The sequence below is a fragment of the Lepidochelys kempii genome, chromosome 1 (assembly GCF_965140285.1).
Source record: "Lepidochelys kempii isolate rLepKem1 chromosome 1, rLepKem1.hap1, whole genome shotgun sequence".
Lineage (NCBI taxonomy): Eukaryota > Metazoa > Chordata > Testudines > Cheloniidae > Lepidochelys > Lepidochelys kempii.
In genome coordinates this window covers 1,768,214-1,792,664 of record NC_136380.1, presented here as the reverse complement: position 1 = coordinate 1,792,664, position 24,451 = coordinate 1,768,214, and the positions used below count along the sequence as shown (strand labels likewise).

The window sequence follows — 24,451 nt, the reverse complement described above, 5'->3', positions numbered from 1 at the left end:
CATGTAGGTAGGAATAGTGGTCAGTAGGTTTCCGGTATAGGGTGGTGTTTATGTGGCCATCATAGAATCATAGAATCATAGAATATCAGGGTTGGAAGGGACCCCAGAAGGTCATCTAGTCCAACCCCCTGCTCAAAGCAGGACAAATTCCCAGTTAAATCATCCCAGCCAGGGCTTTGTCAAGCCTGACCTTAAAAACCTCTAAGGAAGGAGATTCTACCACCTCCCTAGGTAACGCATTCCAGTGTTTCACCACCCTCTTAGTGAAAAAGTTTTTCCTAATATCCAATCTAAACCTCCCCCACTGCAACTTGAGACCATTACTCCTCGTTCTGTCATCTGCTACCATTGAGAACAGTCTAGAGCCATCCTCTTTGGAACCCCCTTTCAGGGAGTTGAAAGCAGCTATCAAATCCCCCCTCATTCTTCTCTTCTGCAGGCTAAACAATCCCAGCTCCCTCAGCCTCTCCTCATAAGTCATGTGTTCCAGTCCCCTAATCATTTTTGTTGCCCTTCGCTGGAATCTCTCCAATTTATCCACATCCTTCTTGAAGTGTGGGGCCCAAAACTGGACACAGTACTCCAGATGAGGCCTCACCAATGTCGAATAGAGGGGAACGATCACGTCCCTCGATCTGCTCGCTATGCCCCTACTTATACATCCCAAAATGCCATTGGCCTTCTTGGCAACAAGGACACACTGCTGACTCATATCCAGCTTCTCGTCCACTGTCACCCCTAGGTCCTTTTCCGCAGAACTGCTGCCAAGCCATTCGGTCCCTAGTCTGTAGCTGTGCATTGGGTTCTTCCGTCCTAAGTGCAGGACCCTGCACTTATCCTTATTGAACCTCATCAGATTCCTTTTGGCCCAATCTTCCAATTGGTCTAGGTCCTTCTGTATCCTATCCCTCCCCTCCAGCGTATCTACCACTCCTCCCAGTTTAGTATCATCCGCAAATTTGCTGAGAGTGCAATCCACACCATCCTCCAGATCATTTATGAAGATATTGAATAAAACCGGCCCCAGGACCGACCCTTGGGGCACTCCACTTGATACCGGCTGCCAACTAGACATGAAGCCATTGATCACTACCCGTTGAGCCCGACAATCTAGCCAGCTTTCTACCCACCTTATAGTGCATTCATCCAGCCCATACTTCCTTAACTTGCTGACAAGAATACTGTGGGAGACCGTGTCAAAAGCTTTGCTAAAGTCAAGAAACAATACATCCACTGCTTTCCCTTCATCCACAGAACCAGTAATCTCATCATAAAAGGCGATTAGATTAGTCAGGCATGACCTTCCCTTGGTGAATCCATGCTGGCTGTTCCTGATCACTTTCCTCTCATGCAAGTGCTTCAGGATTGATTCTTTGAGGACCTGCTCCATGATTTTTCCAGGGACTGAGGTGAGGCTGACTGGCATGTAGTTCCCACGATCTTCCTTCTTCCCTTTTTTAAAGATTGGCACTACATTAGCCTTTTTCCAGTCATCCGGGACTTCCCCGGTTCGCCACGAGTTTTCAAAGATAATGGCCAGTGGCTCTGCAATCACAGCCGCCAATTCCTTCAGCAATTTCCATCATTTATTAGCACTGTAGTGTCCAGGAAGTGGATCTCTTGTGTGGAGTGGACCAGGCTGAGGTTGATGGTGGGATGGAAATAGTTGAAATCATCGTGGAATTCCTCAAGTGCTTGTTTTCCATGGGTCCAGAACAGTGTCTCCTGCATGTACGTATGTTCCCCTGGCTTCCTTTGTGTGCCCAGGCTCTATGGTGATGGTAGTAGTACAAATTCCTGGATGGAGAGACAATGTTAATATGAGACACAACATACACTATTGGATGCTTTTTTCATGGGTGAGGCAGATTGGTCGCTCTTCACAACCTGAAAAATTATATTTTCATCATTCAGATAAATGAATTATGAAGAACTGACCCTACTAATGCCAATTCCATATTTTATGGGGCTCCTTGCATCAATAATTCCTACATTTCATGGTCTGAGAAATCTTAATAGGCACCAGCAGTAAACATGAGTGTGGACGCTGGTTATCCATCATTGTTCCTGAATGCAATGAAAGACAGGCTAAAGGGTCCATGCTGTAGGGAGTTCTGCATTCACCTGGTTGCTCAAAACCTGATAGTGGGGAAAAAACAAACCATTGCCAAGACATGTGCCAAGTGAAAATATTCCAACTAGAACATACCTCAGGGAAAAGTCATTGGGAGTAATTGATAGCAGCTCCATGGAAACACCTGCTTGTTCACAGCAGTGGCCAAAACAAAAACAATGTTTGGATGCCTAAGGAATGGGGTGAAGAATAACCTGATCTGGATATGAACTCAGTTTTGGTTACCCAGTCTCTCTAAAAGGGTTGCCAGATGCAGACAGATTGAAAAGTCTGTGACTGATTAGTTTAGAGAAGAGACAAAGAAGGGGGCATATGAATGAGGAGAGCCTTATTGCTTCAAATGGGTTAATTCCCCAAAGCTGAAGCAAATTATCAGCAAAACTGATTGGGAGGAAAAATTTAGACAGAAAAATGGGAATGAAAATTAGGAGTTATTTCAGAAGAGTTCATTAGATATTCAAAAAGTCACGATTCCGTAGTCAAGAAAATACAGAACTTTGGACAAACCCTGGTTCAGTGGCAAAGTGAAGGCAGCGATGTTAATCTTTCAGAAAAAGGAGATATGTTAAAAAAAAATTTGTTCTGCATTTGGAAAGAAGCAGTATGATTTCATCCTTTAATGAGAGAACATGTCTGGTTGATCAAAGGAATGATGTGGATACAATAGACTTTGATTTCTCTGAGGCATTTGATTTAGTAGGGGAAAACATCCTGATTAAAAAAAGAACACTGTAGAATATCAATCGAGCACATGTAAAATGGACTTAAAACTGCCTAACTGACAGATCCCAGAAAGCAGTTGTCAATGGGCCATTGTCAGCAAATTTTGATGTTTTAGTGGGGTTCTTCAGGGATCAGTTCTATGCCTGATCCTATTCAATATTTTCATCAATGATCTGGAAGCAAACAGAAAACCACTGCAGATAAAATTTGTGTATGATCCAAAGATTGGCAGAATGGTTACAATGGGGAGGCCAGGGCAGGCATACTGATTGATCTCGTGTGTTTTGTTAAGCTGGGCCCATGCAAAGAAAATGTTTTAATACAGTCATATGCAAAGTGATCCTCTCTCAACAGGGAATGCAGGCCTGACCCACAGACTAGGGCAATGTATTAAGGAATTTGGGGACCACAAAAAGGATTTAGGAGTCACTGTGGGCAACCAACTCATTGTGAGCTCCCAATGTGATGATGCAGCCAAAAGGGCTGATGCGATCCTTGGATTCATAAACAAGGGAGTCGTGAGTTGGAGCAGGGGAAGGATTTTATCTCTACACATGTCATAAATATAAAGGGAAGGGTAAACATCTTTAAAATCCCTCCTGGCCAGAGGAAAAACCCTTTCACCTGTAAAGGGTTTAGAAGCTAGGTTAACCTCGCTGGCACCTGACCAAAATGACCAATGAGGAGACAAGATACTTTCAAAGCTGGAGGGGGTGAGAAACAAAGGCTCTCTCTGTCTGTGTGAGGCTTTTGCCGGGGACAGAACTGGAATGGAGTTCTAGAACTTAGTAAGTAATCTAGCTAGATATGCGTTAGATTCTATTTTGGTTAAGTGGCTGATAAAATAAGCTGTGCTGAATGGAATGTATATTCCTGCTTTTGTGTCTTTTTGTAACTTAAGGTTTTGCCTAGAGGGATTCTCTGTGTTTTGAATCTGATTACCCTGTAAGGTATTGACCATCCTGATTTTGCAGAGGTGATTCTTTTACTTTTTCTTCTATTAAAATTCTTCTTTTAAGAACCTGATTGTTTTTTCATTGCTCTTAAGATCCAAGGGTTTGGGTCTCTGTTCACCTATGCAAATTGGTGAGTATTTTTATTCCTTCCCCAGGAAAGGGGGTGTAGGGTTTTCGGAGGATTTTGGGGGGAAAGATGTTTCCAGGCGGGCTTTTTCCCTGTTATATATCTGTTAGACGCTTGGTGATGGCAGCAATAAAGTCCAAGGAAAAAAGGAAAATAGTTTGTACCTTGGGGAAGTTTTAACCTAAGCTGGTAAAAATATGTTTAGGGGGTTTTCATGCAGGTTCCCACGTCTGTACCCTAGAGTTCAGAGTGGGGAAGGAACCTTGACAGCACATGGTTAAATGCACTCGTCCAATCGCAGGGTCCATATTTCAAAGGGATATAGGAGCATGTACAGGCATAGAAGTAGGTCTAGTCAAAATCACTGTATAAAAAGGGGTGCCCAAGAATAGCAAATTCAGCTCCCTTTGGGATACTCCAGCGGAAACCCGTACTGACAATCACTCCACGCAAGGGCCAAGAGACTTTGAGAGGGCCGACACACTGTAACACCACCTAGGAGGATGTGAGTGTGTCTATAGTTACAGGTTTCAGAGTAGCAGCCGTGTTCGTCTGTATTCACAAAAAGAACAGGAGGACTTGTGGCACCTTAGAGACTAACCAATTTATTTGAGCATGAGCTTTCGTGAGCTACAGCTCACTTCATCGGATGCATTCAGTGGAAAATACAGTGGGGAGATTTATATACATAGAGAACATGAAAAAGGGGTGTTTATCATGCACACTGTAAGGAGAGTGATCACTTAAGATGAGCTATTTCCAGCAGGAGGGGGGGAGGCGGGGACACTTTGTTGTGATAATCAAGGTGGGCCATTTCCAGCAGTTAACAAGAACGTCTGAGGAACAGTGGTGGTGGGGGGGAATAAACAAGGGGATATAGTTTTACTTTGTGTAATGACTCAACCACTCCCAGTCTCTACATTACACAAAGTAAAACTATTTCCACTTGTTTATTCCCCCCCACACACAGTTCCTCAGACATTCTTGTTAACTGCGATCACTCTCCTTACAGTGTGCATGATAAAGACCCCTTTTTTCATGTTCTGTGTGTATATAAATCTCCTCACTATTTTCCACTGAATGCATCCGATGAAGTGAGCTGTAGCTCACGAAAGCTCATGCTCAAATAAATTGGTTAGTCTCTAAGGCGCCCCAAGTCCTCCTGTTCTTTTTGTGAATACAGACGAACACGGCTGCTACTCTGAAACCTGTAACTATAGACACACTCACATCCTCCTAGGTGGTGGTACAGTGTGTCGGCCCTCTCAAAGTCTCTTGGCCCTTGCGTGGAGTGATTGTCAGTACGGGTTTCTGCTGGAGTATCCCAAAGGGAGCTGAATTTGCTATTCTTGGGCACCCCTTTTTATACAGTGATTTTGACTAGACCTACTTCTATGCCTGTACATGCTGCCATTGTCCCTCTCTTTCTTATTGGTCGGCCCCTGGAGTCATGAGGGACCCCGGATTCCACAGGCGGCGTAACGTGATGCGCCACCTTCGCTTTGCGGTTAAGGCACGTGTTACGGACAGCGTTGCAGCAATCTTGTGTTTAATTCTAAGCTTTTCTGAATTTGCTTTTGCAATGTCACCAGAATTTTAGGGCATGAGGTCACTCCTGGGCCATTTCTTGTATCTAAGGCCTAAAATAGTTAAGCTAGGTCTTGCTGGTTTTAGCCTACAGTTTCCTTGTGTTTCAGCTTGTCTGATTTCTCACCTAGTTCCATTAAATATTGCTCATTCTTCTGTCTTACTTAATCTTATACTTCTAGAATTCCGTAAATCAATTTTGATTAGCATATAGTGAGTACACCGAATATAACGTGTTGATTAATTAAGTACCAGACAATAAATGAATACTAAACTAAACTGATTGGCTACACTGGGTGTGAGTTATCTTATTATCAAATGATGATTAGATACAAAGTGCCCTGTCACATACATATGACAACATATAGCAATGGTTAATGTGAATATCAACAATCAATTGATAATCAAATCTTATATATAACTTAAAATTTATGCCTAAAAGATTATATGTAACTTAATTTTACCCACACACCATTATTTTACATTATTACTAGGGCTTAGTTACTTCTTTTGGGACTCTTTCAATTGTTGAAGTAATTACCCCTCTGCATTGTGGTACGTGACTGTAATCATAGGGTACTTCTGCAATTTCAGGTCGACTTATGCTGTGTATTTCCTCTTAAGTCTTAACATCTTTATACCCTTCTCTCATATTGTGCCTGGCTGTTGCTGGTGTTGTGACAGTTCATAGACTCATAGAAGATTCGGGTTGGAAGGGACCTCAGGAGGTCATCTCGTCCAACCTCCTGCTCAAAGCAGGACCAATCCCCAACTAAATCATCCCAGCCAGGGCTCTGTCAAGCCAGGCCTTAAAAAACTCTGAGGAAGGAAATTCCACCACCTCCCTAGGTAACGCATTCCCGGGGGATATGTTCATAGTGACTTTCCCCTGGAAGGTATTTTGAAGATATTTTAATAAAAGATGCTACAGGGTATGATGATAGTCACAGATGAGAATTAAAGATCAGTGATCCATTGGTGAAAGCCTCATGTACCTGAAAAAACTGAGGTTTCTGGTTCTGTTTTCCCAGGATCCGTATGGAATTCCATCACTGACTGGTAAAGAGTGAGTTTCTCTTGGGATATATGTTTTACATTCTCCCCCCCTCCCCCCAGATTTCTTAAAGTAAGGAAAAGATTTTTTTTTCTCCAGTCTACATAAGACTTTTGGTTATCTTTCAATGTTACATGTAATCCTACTCTATACAAACCCGACATATGATTTTATACCTTACATTGTTAGAGTTAAGAAGCTATGGTAGTGGGCATAGGTAATTTCCAAATTGCATCCACCTTTTGCTGTGCAGGTGATCGACCTCCTTGAGACAATGTGATACCTAAAAAGGAAACTTCTGGAACCATTAGTCATACCTTTGTTGGATTTCACTTTAATCCTGTGTCTTTGTGTCTATCCCACAGCCCCTATTACTGGACCCCGATTCCCCCCCCAGTCCAACTTCTTCGGCATCCCCCCCCCCCCCCGCCCCCGCCTGCAACCAGCGGGGAGGAGCGGTTACTTTGCTTTCCCCCTCCCCCCTCCTCCTTCCGGTGTCTCCCCATCTCTCCCTGCTCACAATGGCGGGGAAGGAGAGGGGCGAGGCCGCTTCAACAAAATTAGCTGTCCCTCCCCCACCACCCCTCCTGCCCGACCCCCAAAGTCCCCCCCACCACTATTGTTAAGATACTTGCCACCCCCCACGCTGGGGCACCGGCAGGAGGAGGCACCGGGGCGATCACTGCTGTTGCTGCGCCCACCGCCCCCCCAGATTCTAGGAACCCCCCCCCCCCCCCCAGCTGGCCGGAAGGGCCAGGGCGGGATGAAAGGAAAGGGCCCCGCTAAAACCACTAAGCCCTCCATGGCAGGGGCTGCCCCCACCGCTGTGGCCTCGTCATCAGCCGTGGCGTCCCTCCCTGCGTTTCCCTCCACCAGCTCTGCGATTGTCCCTCCCCCGGCACCCAGGACGTATGCCCGAGCGGTGATGGGCTCACCCCTGCCTGCCGCCTCGTCATCTCAACCCCCGGCTACGCCACCATCACCAGCGGCCGGGGCCCTTTCCCCGCCTTGACCAGGAGGCACGGTGTCCGTTGCCTCCTGGTGCCCGCCTCGCCCCACGTGGAGACATACGTGCAGGCGTTGGCAAAGGTGGTAGGACCCACGGCTATTGTGGCGGCCTCCAAGATGTATGGGAAGGTCGTTTTTTTCGTAGCTTCAGAGGCTGCCGCCCAGGAGGCGGTAGAGAGGGGCCTGGCGGTGGGGGGGGTGTTTGTCCCCCTAGAGCCGCTAGAAGACTCGGGCGTTCGCCTCGTCCTCACTTCCGTTCTTACCCAATGCTGCCCTGTTACCCGCTCTTTCCACCCTGGGGAGACTTGTCTCTGTCATCAGCCCTCTCCCGTTGGGCTGCAAGGACCCCATCCTCCGTCACATTTTTTCGTTCCGCCGGCAAGTGCAGCTTCTACCGCCAGCAGGGGCACGTGACGAAGAGGCGCTCGAGGGGTCTTTCCTAGTCCCCTACCAGGGAGCCCGCTATCAGGTTTTTACTCTACCGGAGAGGCCCGGTGCTACCTCTGCCGCTCAGCGGGGCATGTCCGCAGAGACTGCCCTTTGGCTCGGGGGGCAGGGACACCCGAAACCCCCGAGACCCAGCAGGACATCGGCCCCATCGCGGCCGACGCACCTGGCTGCCCGGCACCTGAAACCAACCCCCCTCCTACTCGACCCATCGCTGCTCCCGTCCGGGCCCAAGAGATACCTTCCCTACAATGCCCGGGCGAGCAAGGGACTTCCACCCTTGCTAGTACCAAGCCAGCAGAGCCTATGGAGGAGGGTGTGGCAAGGATATTACCGGGTATAGGAGAGGGCCCGCCCCAAGGAGAAACCCCCGCCCCTCATGCTGCCTCACCGCTACCCCCCCGAACCCCTAAACCATCGCCTCCGCCCCCCGACACGACCCCTGCTAACCAGCCCCCAGATGATGCTATGGAGGGCTGGACCCTAGTCCAGGGGAAGCAAGGCAAGCGGAAGGCTTGAGCTCCGCTGCATCCATCCGACGCGGAAGCCCCCCGGAAGACCAGGAAAGGAGGCACTGATATCGAGCCTCCTGCCACGGCCATGAGTGAGATCCATCCACCGGTGTCGGGAGGGGAAGACGGACTGGCATTGGAGGGCAGAATCCCCCCTCCACAGGAGACCCTCCCCTCCGAGACTTCTGAGGACGCCCCTTCTGCCTGGATACCACCCGAACCCCCTGCGGACCCCGAGGCGACCGTTGAGGCGGGCCCTAGAGGAGAGGCCCCCGGGGTGGCAGGAGCTGGCCTCTCCCCCGTGTATGCGGAGATTGAGGCCCTAGATTTGACCCCGGTCACTCAGGGAGGGGATGATCTGCTGCCGGCTGGCCTCGAGCTGGGCAGCCTTACCCCAGCCTCCCTTTCCCCATGCTCCCTCCCCCTAATTGCCTTCCCGGGTGAGCACCCTGCAGAAGGTGGTCCACCACCTGATGCCATGGCCGCTAAGACCACCATGGAGCCAGCGCCTGGCATTATTGGGAGCCCCCTCCCTTACCCCTTAACCCTTGACTCTGCTCAGGAGGCACTTTCCTTTAGCTGCTTGCCTCCTGAACCCCAGAGCCTTACCCCTGTCCCTGCCCCCACCCCTGTCCCTGCCCAAGTCCCCTCCTCCTGCAATGCTAATGCCGCCCTGGGGGTTATTTCCTTTCCGCCTTTCGCAGATTCCCCCCAGGAAGCAGTCTTTGCACTTTCTAGCCGCGACCCATTAGGAGTGGCAATTTTTTCCCTGCCATCCCCCTCTACCCCAAGGCGTGAAATGAATTTAATAACCCCAGCCTGTCAGATGCCCTGTCGGTGGTCCGCACCCTGTCTACCCGCCTTAGCGGACCACGAGGCTGCATTAAGAGCCCCACCAGGGAACACCTCGGGAATTGTAAACCCACCCCCCCATGAGCTGCGGCATGCGCTACGGAAGTTCCTAGAACACACCCGTGGCGCCCGCGATAGGGCACAGCTGGCTCTTCAGCTATGGGGGGACTTTGACCAAATTCTCCAGGCCACAAGGGCCCTTATAAAGGAGGGCAGGGGGCAAGGAAGGCGCGGTGCTGCGGCCTACGAGCGAGCCCGCAGCTTCCGACACAATCTACTCACCCACGGGATGGGTCATGGGCTGCTGCGCAACCCGCCTGGGGCCCTGAACACCCCCACCAACAAGAAACCCCCACCTCCCCAGCCCTCCACATGACGCCTCTTATTATTGCGACCCTGAATACCAGGGGCTGTAGGATGGCTCTCCGCAGGTCCCAGGTGCTCTCTTACCTTCAGGAAGGGGGGTACTCTGTAGTTTTCCTGCAGGAGACCCATACGGACCCGGCCGCCGAGGCCAGGCGGCGGCTGGAGTGGTGGGACGGGGTATACTTTAGCCACTTCGCGACCTGGCAAGCTGGAGTGGTGACCCTGTTCTCCCCCAACCTACGGCCTGAGGTGCTAGGGGTCACTGAGGCCGTGCCGGGCCACCTGCTGCACCTTAGAGTCCGTATGGAGGGGATCGTGGTTAATCTTGTTAACATCTATGCCCCGCAAATGAGCTCCAGGCGGCCACAATTTTATCAGCGGGTGTCCGACTTTCTCGGCACCCTGGATTCGCACGAGTGCCTGGTCCTGGGAGGGGACTTTAACACCACCCTCGAGGAACGGGACCACTCAGGGGCCGAGCCGAGCCCGGCCGCCGCGAATATTCTCCGAGGGATAGTTGAACATCACTCCCTAATGGACGTCTGGCGTGACCATCACCCAGATGACACTTCCACGTTCACCTTTGTCTGGGTGGAGGCCCATCGGTCACACCACTCTCGGTTGGACCGTATTTACTTATCCCGTTTCCATCTTTCACAGGCCCACTCCTCCGCCATTCGGCTGGCCCCATTCTCCGATCATCATTTAGTCACCGTAACAGTCTCCCTCCATGCAGAGAGACCGGGGCCGGCCTATTGGCACTTTAATAACAGCCTGTTGGAGGACGAGAGCTTTGTGATGTCCTTCCGGGAGTTTTGGCTGGCCTGGCGAGAGCAGTGGCGTGCCTTTCCCTCGGTGCGGCGATGGTGGGATCTCGGGAAGGTGCGCGCCAAGCTCTTCTGCCATGACTACACTCGGGGCACCAGCCGACGGCGAAATGCAGCGATAGATCAGTTGGAACGGGAGGTCTTAGAGATGGAGAGGCGCCTGGCCGCCAGTCCCGAGGACCCGTCCCTCTGCGGAGCATGCCGGGAGAAGCGGGAGGAGCTCCAGGCCCTCGAGGACCACCGGGCCCGAGGTGCCTTCGTTTGGACCCGCATCCACCTTCTTCGGGAGATGGATCGCAGCTCCCGCTTGTTCTATGCCCTGGAGAAAACGAGGGGGGCCAAGAAACACGTCACCTGCCTTCTTGCGGAAGACGGCACCCCCTCACGGATCCGGAGGAGATGTGTGGGAGGGCCCGTGACTTCTACACAAGCCTTTTCTCCCCAGATCCGACCGATCCTGGTGGTTGCGGGGTGCTCTGGGAGGAACTCCCCACGGTCAGCGTGGGCCACCGAGACCGACGAGAGCTGCCTCTCACCCTGGCCGAGATCTCGGAAGCCCTCCGTCGCATGCCCACCAATAAATCTCTGGGCATGGACGGGCTGACTGTGGAGTTTTACTGCGCGTTCTGGGACATCCTCGGCCCAGACCTAGTCACCGTCTGGGCTGAGTCCTTGCAGAGCGGGGTCCTCCCTCTGTCGTGCAGGCGAGCGGTGCTCGCCTTGCTGCCGAAGAAGGGGGACCTCCGCGATCTACGAAACTGGCGTCCCGTCTCACTCCTTAGCACGGATTATAAAATCGTAGCGAAAGCAATCTCGCTGCGGCTAGGGTCCGTGATGGTGGATGTGATTCACCCAGACCAGACCTATACTGTCCCGGGTCGCAGCATTTTTGACAACCTATTTCTAGTCCAAGACCTCTTGGAACTCGGGCGGCGAGATGGTCTGTCATTCGCCCTCCTGTCTCTTGATCAGGAGAAGGCGTTCGATAGAGTAGACCATGGGTACCTCCTGAGCACTCTGCAGGCGTTTGGATTCGGACCTCAGTTTGTGAGTTTTCTCCGGGTGCTGTATGCCTCCACGGAGTGTTTGGTTAGGCTCAACTGGACCCTGACTGAACCGGTCAGCTTCGGGCGAGGAGTGCGGCAGGCGTGCCCCCTCTCGGGCCAGTTTTACGCTCTGGCGATCGAGCCTTTCCTCTGTCTCCTCTGCAGGAGGATGACAGGGTTGGTGCTGCGGGAGCCGGAGCTGCGTCTGGTCCTGTCGGCGTACGCCGATGACGTACTCCTCGTGGTCCAGGACCCGGGCGACTTGGCGCGAGTGGAGGCATGCCAAGCCATCTATTCGGCAGCCTCCTCCGCCCGAGTCAACTGGGTCAAGAGCTCTGGCTTGGCGGTGGGGGACTGGTGGCAGGTGAGCTCCCTCCCACCCGCGCTTCAGACCATCCGGTGGAGTGCGGGTCCACTGCTCTATCTCGGCATTTACCTTTCCGCCACGCACCCTTCCCCTCCAGAGAACTGGCAAAATTTAGAGGGCGGGGTGATAGAGCGGATCTGGAAATGGACGAGGCTACTCCGATGTCTCTCCCTCCGAGGGAGAGCACTGGTGCTTAACCAACTAGTCCTGTCCACGCTCTGGTACCGGCTCAACACCCTGGCCCCGGCCCCGGGTTTTCTGACCCACCTCCGGAGATTGATTCTAGAGTTCTTCTGGTCAGGAATGCACTGGGCCCCTGTTGGAGTTCTTCATTTACCCCTGAAGGAAGGAGGGCAGGGCCTGAAGTGTCTGTACACTCAGGTCCGCGTTTTCCGCCTCCAGGCCCTGCAGAGGCTCTTTTACAGTGCACGTAGTTTGGCGTGGAGCATACTGGCGCACGCCTTCCTGCGCCGCTTCCAACGGCTCCGATACGACCAGCAGCTCTTTTATCTTTCTCCGAGGGGTTTTCCGCGAGACCTCTCCGGGCTGCCGGTCTTCTACCAGGACCTCCTCCGGACCTGGAAACTGTTTCTAACAACCAGGTCCGTGGCGGCCACGGTGGGAGCAGATCTCCTCACGGAGCCCCTGCTACACAACCCCCAGCTCCGTGTGCAGGTGGCGGAGTCCCGCTCGGTGCGCCAGAGGTTGGTCCTGGCGGAAGTCACGAGGGTCGGAGACCTCCTGGACTACGACCGGAGAGACTGGCTGGATCCCCTGACGCTCGCTCGGCGCATGGGGCTCTCCAGCCCCCGCACCCCCCGGCGCGTACTTCAGGAGGTGAAGGCCGCCTTAACCCCCGCTGCTCGGGCTTATGTTAGCCGAGCCTTGTGCGAGGGCGCGTCCCACCAACCCTCCACCCCAGGCCCTCCGGACCTTTTCATCGGTCCCCTGCCCCGTGGACCCGACCGACCCCCCCGCCCCTTCACCATGAGCTGGCTGCGCAAGCTGCAGCCGGTCCAGTTCCAGACCGCGCCAAAACAACATCTCTACACGCTCGTGCTCCACACCCTTCGTGTCCTCACCCTCACGTCCCGCCCTGACACAAAGTGGCGGGACCTCCTGCCACCTCTAGAGGGTGAGGAGCCCTGGTGGGCCCGCCTCTACTCCACCTTAGTCCTGAGGCCCGCCGGGGATATCAGTTGGCGGCTCCTTCATGGGGCCGTGAGCACGGGCGTGTACTTGGCGCGGTTCACCCCAATCCCAGACACCTGCCCCTTTTGTGGCATGAGGGAAACCCTGGCGCACGTCTATCTGGAGTGCGCCAGGTTGCAGCCCCTATTCCAGCTCCTCACAAAAATTTTGTTAAGGTTTTGGTTGCACTTTTCTCCTCACCTTCTTATCTATGCACTCCCTGTCCGTGGCCCCACTAAGTCACGGGACCTCCTGATCAACCTCCTCCTGGCCCTGGCTAAAGTGGCCATCTATAAAACCAGGGTGAGGAGGTTGGCCGATGGTGTCCCCATCCGGTTCCCTTCGTTTGACCCTTTGACCGCACTCCCATCCCTGTTCTTCATTAGTTGTCCCCCGTAATTATTTGGCTTCCCAGGTCCTGTGGATTCCCCCTTAGTCTGGGGGGGGATCCTTTAGCAGTGGGCGAGCTTCGCCCACCCACTTCCTGGATCCCAATAAGACCTTAGCCAGGGAAAAGGGACCTGCTTAATCGGGGACCCATACCTCTCCATTTGATACCTCTCCTGCAGATCTGAGAGGTCTTCTGCGAGACCTCTCCGGGCTGCCGGTCTTCTACCAGGACCTCCTCCGGACCTGGAAACTGTTTTCAATGACCAGGTCCATGGCGGCCACGGAGGGGGCAGGTCTCCTCGCGGAACCCCTGCTACACAACCCCCAACTCCCCGTGCAAGTGGCGGAGTCCCCCTCGGTGTGCCAGAGGTTGGCCCTGGCAGAAGTCACAAGAGTCAGAGACCTCATGGACTATGACTGGGGAGACTGGCTGGATCCCCTGATGCTTGCTCAGAGCATGGGGCTGTCAAGGCCTCGTTCTCTCTGGGGTGTACTTCAGGAGGTGAAGGCCACTTTGCTGCCCACTGATTGGGTTTATCTCGACCGGGTCCTGCACGAGGGCACGCCCCGCCCATCTTCCACCCCAGCCCTGCTGGACCTTTTCATAGGTCCCCTGCCCCGTGGACCCAACCGAACCCCCCACCCCTTCACCATGAGCCGGCTGCATGAGCTGCAGTCAGTTTGTTTCCAGACCCCCCGTGCCAAGGAAATATCTATACACGTTCGTTCTCCACACCCTTCACGTCCTCGCCCTCGTGTCCCACCCCGATACAAAATGGCAAGACCTCCTGCCACATTTGGAGGGTGAGGAGCCCCGGTGGGCCAGCCTATAGTCCACCTTGGTTCCGAGGCCCGCCGGGGATATAAGTTGGTGGCTCCTTCACGGAGCTGTGAGCACGGGCGTGTACTTGGTGCAGTTCACCCCTCTCCCAGACACCTGCCCCTTTTGCAGTGTGAGGGAAACCCTGGCACACATATATCTGGAGTGTGCCAGGCTGCAGTCCCTATTCCAGCTCCTCACCAATATTTTATTACATTTTTGGTTGCACTTTCCCCCTCACCTTCTTATTTATGCACTCCCTATCCATGGCCCCACAAAGTCACGGGATCTCCTGGTCAACCTCCTAATCCTAGCTAAAATTGCCATCTATAAAACCAGAGTGAGGAGGTTGGCCGATGGAGTCTCCTGTGATTGTGGGGCCTATTTCCAATCCTCGGTCCGTTCACATATCCGGGCAGAGATCCTCTGGGTGGCGTCCACTGACTCCCTTGACGCCTTTGAGGAGCAGTGGGCACTGTCCAGGGTTCTCCGCTCAGTGTCCCCATCTGGTTCCCTTTGTTTGACCCTTTGACCACACTCCTGTCCCTGTTATTTCATTAGTTGCCCCCCAGATTTATTTGGTGTCCAAGTCCTCTGGATCCCCCTCTTAGGCTTTGCCCACCCACTTCCCGGATCCCAATAGGATAGCTCTCCTGTGGTCATCTGTCCCCACCCTATCACAATACAGATATCATTTTTGTATTCAAAGTTATAAATACTGGCTGTACACTTGTCTGATTCTAAGTAGGTTTTAGTAAAGCAGTTGGTCAGCTTCCTGAGAAAAGATTCTTCTCAGTAAGTGCCCATTCAAGAAGCCCTTAAGCCAACAATGAACTTGGAGACGCCAATCCATATCTGAGCTTTCCCAGGTATGTGGCTTGGCTGATAAGGAACTCAGTCATGTGTGGACATGTGACTTGCCCAGGGGACTTCAAAACTCCATTTTGTACCTGGACTTTGCATAGGAGAGAGGAGCGGGTCTCCACCCACAAGAGAAAGTCTATTTAAACCCCTGGGAAACCCCTCCATTTGGTCTTCAGCTGGCTAAAGAGAGAGCCTCTCCACCCCTAAAGACACCTGAAAGAAACTGGAACAAAGGAAAGTAACTAGAGGGGGGGTGAGTGATTGCTGGACTCAGACTAGAAGGAGGTTAGTCTGTAAAAGAAAGCTTACTTTCTATATTTACTAAAATCACTTTTTACTGATTAATTAATCCAGAATATGTATTAATACCTGAGGTGGGGGGAGGAGGCAACAGCTGTGCATATCTCTATCAGTGTTACAGAGGGCGAAAAATTTATGAGTTTACCCTGTATAAGCTTAATGCAAGTTTGTCAAGGTTCCTCCCACACTCTGAACTCTAGGGTACAGATTTGGGGACCTGCATGAAAACCTCCTAAGCTTACTTTCAGCAGCTTAGGTTAAAACTTCAAGGTACAAATTAATTTTACCCTTTGCCATTGGAATTTCCACTGCCAACACCAAACTTTAACTGGGTTTACTGGGAAACGTAGTTTGGACATGTCTTTCCCCCCAAAATCCTCCCAACCCTTGCACCCCACTTCCTGGGGAAGGTTTGGTAAAAATCCTCAACAATTTGCATAGGTGACCACGGACCCAAACCCTTGGATCTGAGAACAATGAAAAAAGCATTCAGTTTTCTTACAAGAAGACTTTTAATAGAAGTAAAGGAATCACCTCTGTAAAATCAGGATGGTAGGTACCTTACAGGGTAATTAGATTCAAAACATAGAGAATCCCTCTAGGCAAAACCTTAAGTTACAAAAAAGACACACAGACAGGAATATTCATTCTATTCAGCACAGTTCTTTTCTCAGCCATTTAAAGAAATCATAATCTAACACATACCTAGCTAGATTACTTACTAAAAGTTCTAAGACTCCATTCCTGTTCTGTCCCTGGCAAAAGCAGCATATAGACAGACATAGACCCTTTGTTTTTCTCCCTCCTCCCAGCTTTTGAAAGTACCTTGTCTCCTCATGGGTCATTGTGGTCAGGTGCCAGCGAGGTTACTTTTAGCTTCTTAACCCTTTACAGGTGAGAGGATTTTTTCTCTTGCCAGGAGGGATTTTAAAGGGGTTTACCCTTCCGTTTATATTTATGACAAAGTTAAAATTGATTTATTTAGGGTTTGGACCCCATTGGGAGTTGGGCATCTGTGTGTCAGGGACAGGCACACTTCTGTAAGCTGTTTTCAGTTAAGCCTACAGCTGTTAGGGAACGTGGTTCAGACCTGCGTCTGGGTTTTCAGCAGACTAGGGGGTCTGGCTCATACCAGGCAGGGCACTGAAGTCCTAAGCTGACAGGGCAGGAAAGCAGGAGCAGAAGTAGTCTTGGCACATCAGGTGGCAACCCCCAGGGGGTATCTGTGATCCAACCCGTCACATCGAGCTTCCATCAGCAGTTTACGAGAGAGAGCTGATATCTGATAGAGTTAAACCCCCACAAAGAGGAGTGGAGCCAGGCAGGGAGGTGTCTACAAGATGTTCTCTTCACCAAAATGTGCCTCCTCTGCCCTCAGTGTTTCTCAAAGTGCTCTGGTTTCAGGACTGACCCAGCTGGACTCCCCTGAAGGAAATGTTTCCTCAACCAGTCAGTACTGGTTTGGGGTCAGGAAGAGGATTTCTCTTCTCCTTTGGAAAGTGCTCCCCAGAACTGAAGAGGCAGGAAGTCCCTGTTTTAGTAGGCTTTGCCCCATCTTCTCTCTCTGTGTTCATTTAGGTCCATCTCTCCCTTTCCTTTTTAACTCACCCTCCACCCCCCGCCAACGCCTTCCTCTCTCTTCCACTTCTAATGTGCATCCCATCCTATGTACCAGTTACAAGCATACAAAGGGCTGTTATTCCATCAACTTCAGTGACAACTGAAGGTGTAGTAATGTGAATCGCTGCATCTGAGAGCTGATCTGGCTAGGCACGAAACAGTGCACATTAGTCTGGTTATTAATCCAGGTAAAACAAAGTCCCTGGCCATTACCATCAAGCAGCCTGAAAATGCAACCTGCTTGGTATTAACCTGTATGGTAGGACTGGTTATCAGGTGGCAGCTTCATAGACAGGGCTGGAGGCTGCTCGAAAGATGTGGGCACTTGGAGAGCAGCTGCTGTTGCCCTCTTCCATTCCATAGACTTTGTGGTTTTGTTGTGGTGTCAGGCTTGCTACAAAGCTGCAGTTCTATGGAACAATAGGTACCTCATCTCCCCTGGATGGGAACAAAATGTGCGACTGATGAAAGCTGAGGATCTCCAGGCTGACATTTTCAACCCAGGAACCAATCCCTGCAACAAACCCCGTTGTTAGGATATAGATATTCAGGCCTGTCTGTAAAGGCCTATACTCGAAGAATTTAGGTGTATTCTTATCACTTGGCTAGTGATAGAGGTATAATAGAAAGAATCAAAATCACTGTCTGCCGGTGTAAGGGCCTTCTCTTACTGTGACAGTCTGAGGCCCTGTGCTTAGGCTAAGGCCTTTGGCTAAGCAGCAGAGGCAGCCATAAGCTGGGAAGCGAACGGTCACCTCCTCACATTCCAAATTTGTCACATTGAAATAAGGTGCTATTGGGCTGTTAGGATACAATCCTGTCCTGATAGTGCCCCCAGAGAAAGGGAAGTGCCTAGAAGATGTAAAAGGAAACGTAGTTTGATAGCATCCTGTCTGGCGAGAACTCACTTATCAATAGCTGGGATGTGAAATCCTCACTTCTGTATTGTCTTGTCATTATAGTTCCCACTTCGCTGTTGTTTGTCTGTATAATCTCTGTCTGGTTCTGTGATTGTTTCTGTCTGCTGTAGAATTAATTTTGCTGGGTGTAAACTAATTAAGGTGGTGGGATATAATTAGTTACATAATAATGTTACAATATGTTTGGATTGGTTAGTTAAAGTTCAGGAAAATGATTGGTTAAGACATAGCTAAGCAGAACTCAAGTTTTACTATATAGTCTTCAGTCAATCAGGAAGTGGGTGGGAAATGGGAACAGGGAATGGGGTTGGGGGAATTGGAATCATGTTTAGCTAAGGGTAGGAATGGGAACAGGGACACAGGTGTAAGGCTCTGTGGTGTCAGAGCTGGGAAGGGGGACACCAAGGAAGGAAACTGGAATCATGCTTGCTGGAAATTCACCCCAATAAACATTGAATTCTTTGCACCTTTGGACTTCTGGTATTGTTGCTCTCTGTTCATGTGAGAAGGACCAGGGAAGTAAGTGGGTGAAGGAATAAGCCCCCTAACACCTGTTGCCAATGCTGTCCACATATCTAGCATCAGAGAGTATCAATAGAGCATTTATTAGATGGAGTGAGAACTGGCTAATTGATAGGTCTCGAATGGAGATGTCCATGGGGAATACTCATCCAAAGGGGGGATTTTCTAGTGGTTCACATGGGTTCTAAGGCACCTAACTTCCACTGATTTGGGCTTCTAGGAGCCTGGACGATGAGCTAGAGATAGGTGCCTATTTCCACATGGGACTGTCCGCTATGAGCCCTCTCCTGGAGCGAGGTGCCTAGGACAGGTCAGCACATTTCCTTAGGGACCCAAGAGAGTCGTGGGGGAACAAGATCCAAAATCTCTGCTCTACTTGATTCGGAGCAGGGACAGAAACACAGGTCTCCCACGTCACACGTGTGCCCTGAACAGCAGGCAAATGGCTTTCTGGGTGGAGCTCTCAGTCTCCGTGGCTGGAGCTGTTCCATTTTGCACAAATAAACTTTCAGTGGACCAGGGATTTGAAAGTGGGTTTCCCAAATTCCAGGTGTGGGTGCTAAACCTCTGGGCTGTGGGATATTCTGAGGGTGCAAACACATGGACGCACATGCAAACACACACAGAACTACATGAGTGCACGCACACACACACACACACACACACACACACACACACGCACATGCACATGCACACAAATGCAAGTGCACATACACATGGGTACACAGATCTCGACAGACAAACACATGGACCCACGTGCACACATACACGAAGACTCACATACACACACACACACACACACATACACAATATATTCCTGACCTTCTTGGCCCCACTCTGGAGGTGTGGTCTGAGAACCCCTAAATGATCACGTCTGCTGGGGAGAAAGGTGGGTCAGGGAGCAGAGCCTTGAAGGAATAGGGGGTTAGGGTGTAACTTGAACATAGACCAATTCCCCAGTTTGTCACATTGACACAGCACAGCAATTCCAGGAAAAGATATAATATCACTCTGACTACCATGTAAGTGTTTCAGGGAAGGGGGCCCATCACCATATCACCAGCCACCTCTGCATGGAGCTCAGTCTGAGAGCCAGAGCACCAGGAGAAAAAAATAGATTCCTTAATGAGTACAGGGCCGGAGCAGCCTGTCCCGGATCTGTTTGGTCCTCACCCCATAGATGATGGGGTTTAGCATGGGGGGCATCAAGAGGTACACATTGACAATGAGAACATGGAAATGCAGGGGCACATTCTGGGCAAATCTGTACATGAGGGAGAAGAAGAGATTTGGGATGTAAAAGACTAAGATGGCACAGAGGTGGGAGATACAGGTCTCAAAAGTCTTGAGCCGGGCATCCTTTGTGGGGAGGCTGAAGATGACTCTGAGGATCTGGGTATAGGACAGGGAAATAAAACTCACATCCAGACCAATCAAACAGAATACCACAAAGAGACCATAATAACTACTGGCACGGGTGTCGGCACAGGCCAGCTTCACCACAGCCATGTGGGCGCAGTACGGCTGGGGGATGATGTTGGTTTTGCAATATGGCCACTGCCTCACTAGGAAGGGAAAGGGCAATGCAAGCATGCCACCCCGCAGCATCATGGCCAGGCCGATCTTGGCCACAACAGAGTTTGTCAGGATGGTGGAATGTCTCAGGGGATGGCAGATGGCCACGTAGCGATCAAAAGCCATGGCCACGAAGATCCCAGACTCCATCACTGAGAAACAGTGAAGGAAGTACAGCTGGGCGAGGCAGGCACTGAAATTGATCTCCCTGGAATTGAACCAGTATATTGCCAGCATTTTGGGCATGATGGTCGTAGATATGACCAGGTCAGTGATGGCCAGCATGAAAAGAAAATAGTACATGGGCCCATGGAGACTCGACTCTGTCTTCACAATGAACAGGATGGTGAAGTTCCCCAAGACGGCTATGACATACATGGCACAGAAGGGGATGGAGATCCAGACATGGGCTGCCTCCAGGCCAGGAACACCCAGCAGGATGAAGGTGGAGGGGTTGGTGAAGTCAGTTGTGTTGGAACCTGACATGGAGTAGAGGAGAAGGTGTTCTACTCTGAGGCAGAACGGTGTCTCCTGCATGTACATATGTTCCCCTGGCTTCCTGTATGTGCCCAGGCTCTGTGGTGATGGTAGTAGTACAAATTCTGGGATGGAGAGACAATGTTAATATGAGATACAACATATGCTATTGGAGGCTGTTCTCATGGGTGAGGCAGATAGGTCGCTCTTCACAACCTGAAAAATTATATTTTCATCATTCAGATAAATGAATTATGAACAACTGACTCTACTAATGCCAATTCCATATTTTATGGGGCTTCTTGCATCAGTAATTCCTACATTTCATGGTCTGAGAAAACTTAATAGGCACCAGGAGTAAACATGAATGTGGATACTGGTTATCCATCATCGTTCCTCAATGCAATGAAAGCCAGGCTAACAAGTCCATGCTCTAGGGAGTTCTGCATTCACCTGATTGCTCAAAATCTGACAGTGGGGAAAAAACAAACCATTGCCAAGATATGTGCCAAGTGAAAATATTCCAACTGGAATATACCTCAGGGAAAAGACCTGGGAGTCATTGATAGCAGCTCCATGGAAACACCTGCTTGTGCACAGCAGTGGCCAAAACAAAGACAATGTTTGGATGCCTAAGGAATGGGATGAAGAATAACCTGCTCTGACTATGAACTCAGTTTTGGTTACCCAGTCTCTCTAAAAGGGGTTGCCATACGCAGACAGATTGAAAAGTCTGTGACTGCTTAGTATAGAGAAGAGACAAAGAAGGGGGCATATGATAGAAGAGAGCCTTATTGCTTCAAATGGAATTATAACATTCATAAACCAGTCGGAGAACACTTCAATCTCTCTGGTCACGCAATCACAGACATGAAGGTCGCTATCTTAAAACAAAAAAACTTCAAATCCAGACTCCAGCGAGAAACTGCTGAATTGGAATTCATTTGCAAATTGGATACTATTAATTTAGGCTTAAATAGAGACTGGGAGTGGCTAAGTCATTATGCAAGGTAGCCTGTTTCCTCTTGTTTTTTCCTACCCCCCCCCCCAGATGCTCTGGTTTAACTTGGATTTAAACCTGGAGAATGGTCAGTTTAGATGAGCTATTACCAGCAGGAGAGTGAGTTTGTGTGTGTATGGGGGCGGGGGGGATGTGAGAAAACCTTGATCTATGCAGGAAATAGCCCGACTTGATTATGTTAAGAGTTGTCACTTTGGATGGGCTAGCACCAGCAGGAGAGTGAATTTGTGTGGGGGGGTGGAGGGTGAGAAAACCTGGATTTGTGCTGGAAATGGCCCACCTGTTGATCACTTTAGATAAGCTATTACCAGCAGGACAGTGGGGTGGGAGGAGGTATTGTTTCATGATTTCTGTGTGTATATAAAGTCTGCTGCAGTTTCCACGGTAAACATCTGATGAAGTGAGCTGTAGCTCACGAAAGCTCATGCTCAAATAAATTGGTTAGTCTCTAAGGTGCCACAAGTACTCCTTTTCTTTTTGCTTCAAATGGGTTAATTCCCCACAGCAAAACTGATTGGGAGGAAAAAAATAGACAGAAAAACGGGAATGAAAATTGGGAGTTCTTTCAGAAGAGTTCATTAGATATTCAAAAAGTCACGATTCCTTAGTCAAGAAAATACAGAACTTTGGACAAACCTCAGTTCAGTGGCAAACCGAAGGCAGCAATGTTAATCTTTCAGAAAAAGGAGATGTGTTAAAAAAAAATTTGTTCTGCATTTGGAAAGAAGCAGTGTAATTTCATCCTTTAATGGGAGAACGTGTATATGGTTGATCAAAGGAATGATGTGGATGCAATAGACTTTGATTTCTCTGAGGCATTTGATTTAGTAGGGGAAAACATCCTGATTAAAAAAAGAACACTGTAGAATATCAATCGAGCACATGTAAAATGGACTTAAAACTGCCTAACTGACAGATCCCAGAAAGCAGTTGTCAATGGGCCATTGTCAGCAAATTTTGATGTTTTAGTGGGGTTCTTCAGGGATCAGTCCTATGCCTGATCCTATTCAATATTTTCATCAATGATCTGGAAGCAAATAGAAAACCACTGCAGATAAAATTTGTGTATGACCCAAAGATTGGCAGAATGGTTACAATAAGGAGGCCAGGGCAGGCATACTGATTGATCTGGTGTGTTTTGTTGAGCTGGGCCCATGCAAAGAAAATGTTTTAATACAGTCATATGCAAAGTGATCCTCTCTCAACAGGGAATGCAGGCCTGACCCACAGACTAGGGCACTGTATTAAGGAATGCGGGGACCCTGAAAAGAATTTAGGGGTCCCTGTGGGCAACCAACTCATCGTGAGCTCCCAGTGCGATGATGCAGCCAAAAGGGCTGATGCGATCCTCGTATGCATAAACAAGGGAGTCGTGAGTTTGAGCAGGGGAAGGATTTTATCTCTGCACATGGAGAAATTCACTCGTCGAACCACAGAGTCCATATTTCAAAAGGGATGTTGAAAAATTGAAGAGGTGCAGAAAAGAGCCACAAAATTATTGGAGGAAGGAGAAAATGCTGGACAGAGAAAGACTTAAAGAACTTCATTTATTCATCTTAAATAATAATAACGGGCTCTGTAATCTATCAGAGAAAGGCAGAGCAAGAACCAATGGCTGGAAGCTGGGGTGATTAACCGTTGGAACAAACTGCGATAGGAAGTGGTGGATTCTCCAACTCCCCATGTCTGCAGATCCAGACTGGATCCTTTTCTAGAAGATCTGTTTGAGGGATTCTCTACGCTTAGAAAGCTACAGTGGCATTTCCGTAGTGATTCAGTGTAGATACTAACACTGAAGGCTGGGGTTCTCCCATCAGTGTATGTAATCCACTTCCTTGAGAAGTGCTAGCTAGGTTGTGGGAAGACCTCATGGTGTCTACTCAGGGGTTAGGTTGATATAACTACATCTTTCAGAGCTTTGGATTCTTTCTGATGCTTCAAAAAAAAAGGCAAATGCAATGTTAGATTGTATTAGCGGAGGCATAAAATGCAAGTCACAGTAGGATATAGTACCGCTCTATTCAGCACTGGTTAGGCCTTAGTTAGAGTGGTGAGTCCAATTTTGGCACTCTGTATAGAAAGGATGTAGATTACCTGGAGAGGATCCAGAGGTGAGTGACAAAGATGATCAAAGGGAGGAAATACAAGCCATATGAGCAAAGGCAGAAGGAACCAGGCATGTTTACTTTCAAAAAGATGAGATTAAGTGGGGGTCATGATAGCAGTCTTCAAATAGTTGGAGGGCTGCCATAAAAAGCTGGAGGAAAGTTGTCCTATTTTGCCACAGAGGGCAGGAGAAGAGGCAATAGGTTCAAACTACAGCATAGCAGATTTAGATGAAATATCTGGAAAAAAAATTCTAACTGTAAGAATAGGAGAACAATTGAACAGATGCCTAGGGAGGTTGTGGAAGTTCCTTCACTGGAGGTTTTCTAAAGGAGAAGGGACAGTCATCTGTCGGGAATGGTTTAGTCATAATAAATCTTGCATCAGGCAGGGGGTTAGACTAGATGACCCTTGAGGGCCCTTCTTATCCTATGGCTCTGTGATTCTACAATGTAATCTAGTGAGGAGCAGGACTTAGTCAAACACAGATCATGGAGATGAATACTGGGGAAACTGGGTAAAATTTAATAGCATGTGTTATGCAAGAGGACAGATTGGATGATTTAATGGTCCCTTCTGATGCATCCAATGAAGTGAGCTGTAGCTCATGAAAGCTTGTGCTCTAATAAATTTGTTAGT

At 49.7% G+C, this 24,451-nt stretch overlaps 1 protein-coding gene across 1 annotated transcript; it reads right to left on the bottom strand.

Annotated features, from left to right (window-relative positions):
• Positions 1-19,755: 19,755 nt before the first annotated feature.
• LOC140912659 (olfactory receptor 52R1-like) lies at positions 19,756-20,745 on the bottom strand. The gene has a single exon (XM_073347483.2). It carries the CDS (start codon positions 20,743-20,745, stop codon positions 19,756-19,758), a length of 990 nt encoding a protein of 329 aa, XP_073203584.2.
• Between the last annotated feature and the right edge of the window lie 3,706 nt (positions 20,746-24,451).

Coding starts and splice junctions, on each gene's coding strand:
- LOC140912659 (XM_073347483.2), bottom strand. CDS start 20,745: ATGCAGGAGACACCGTTCTGCCTCAGAGTAGAACACCTTCTCCTCTAC.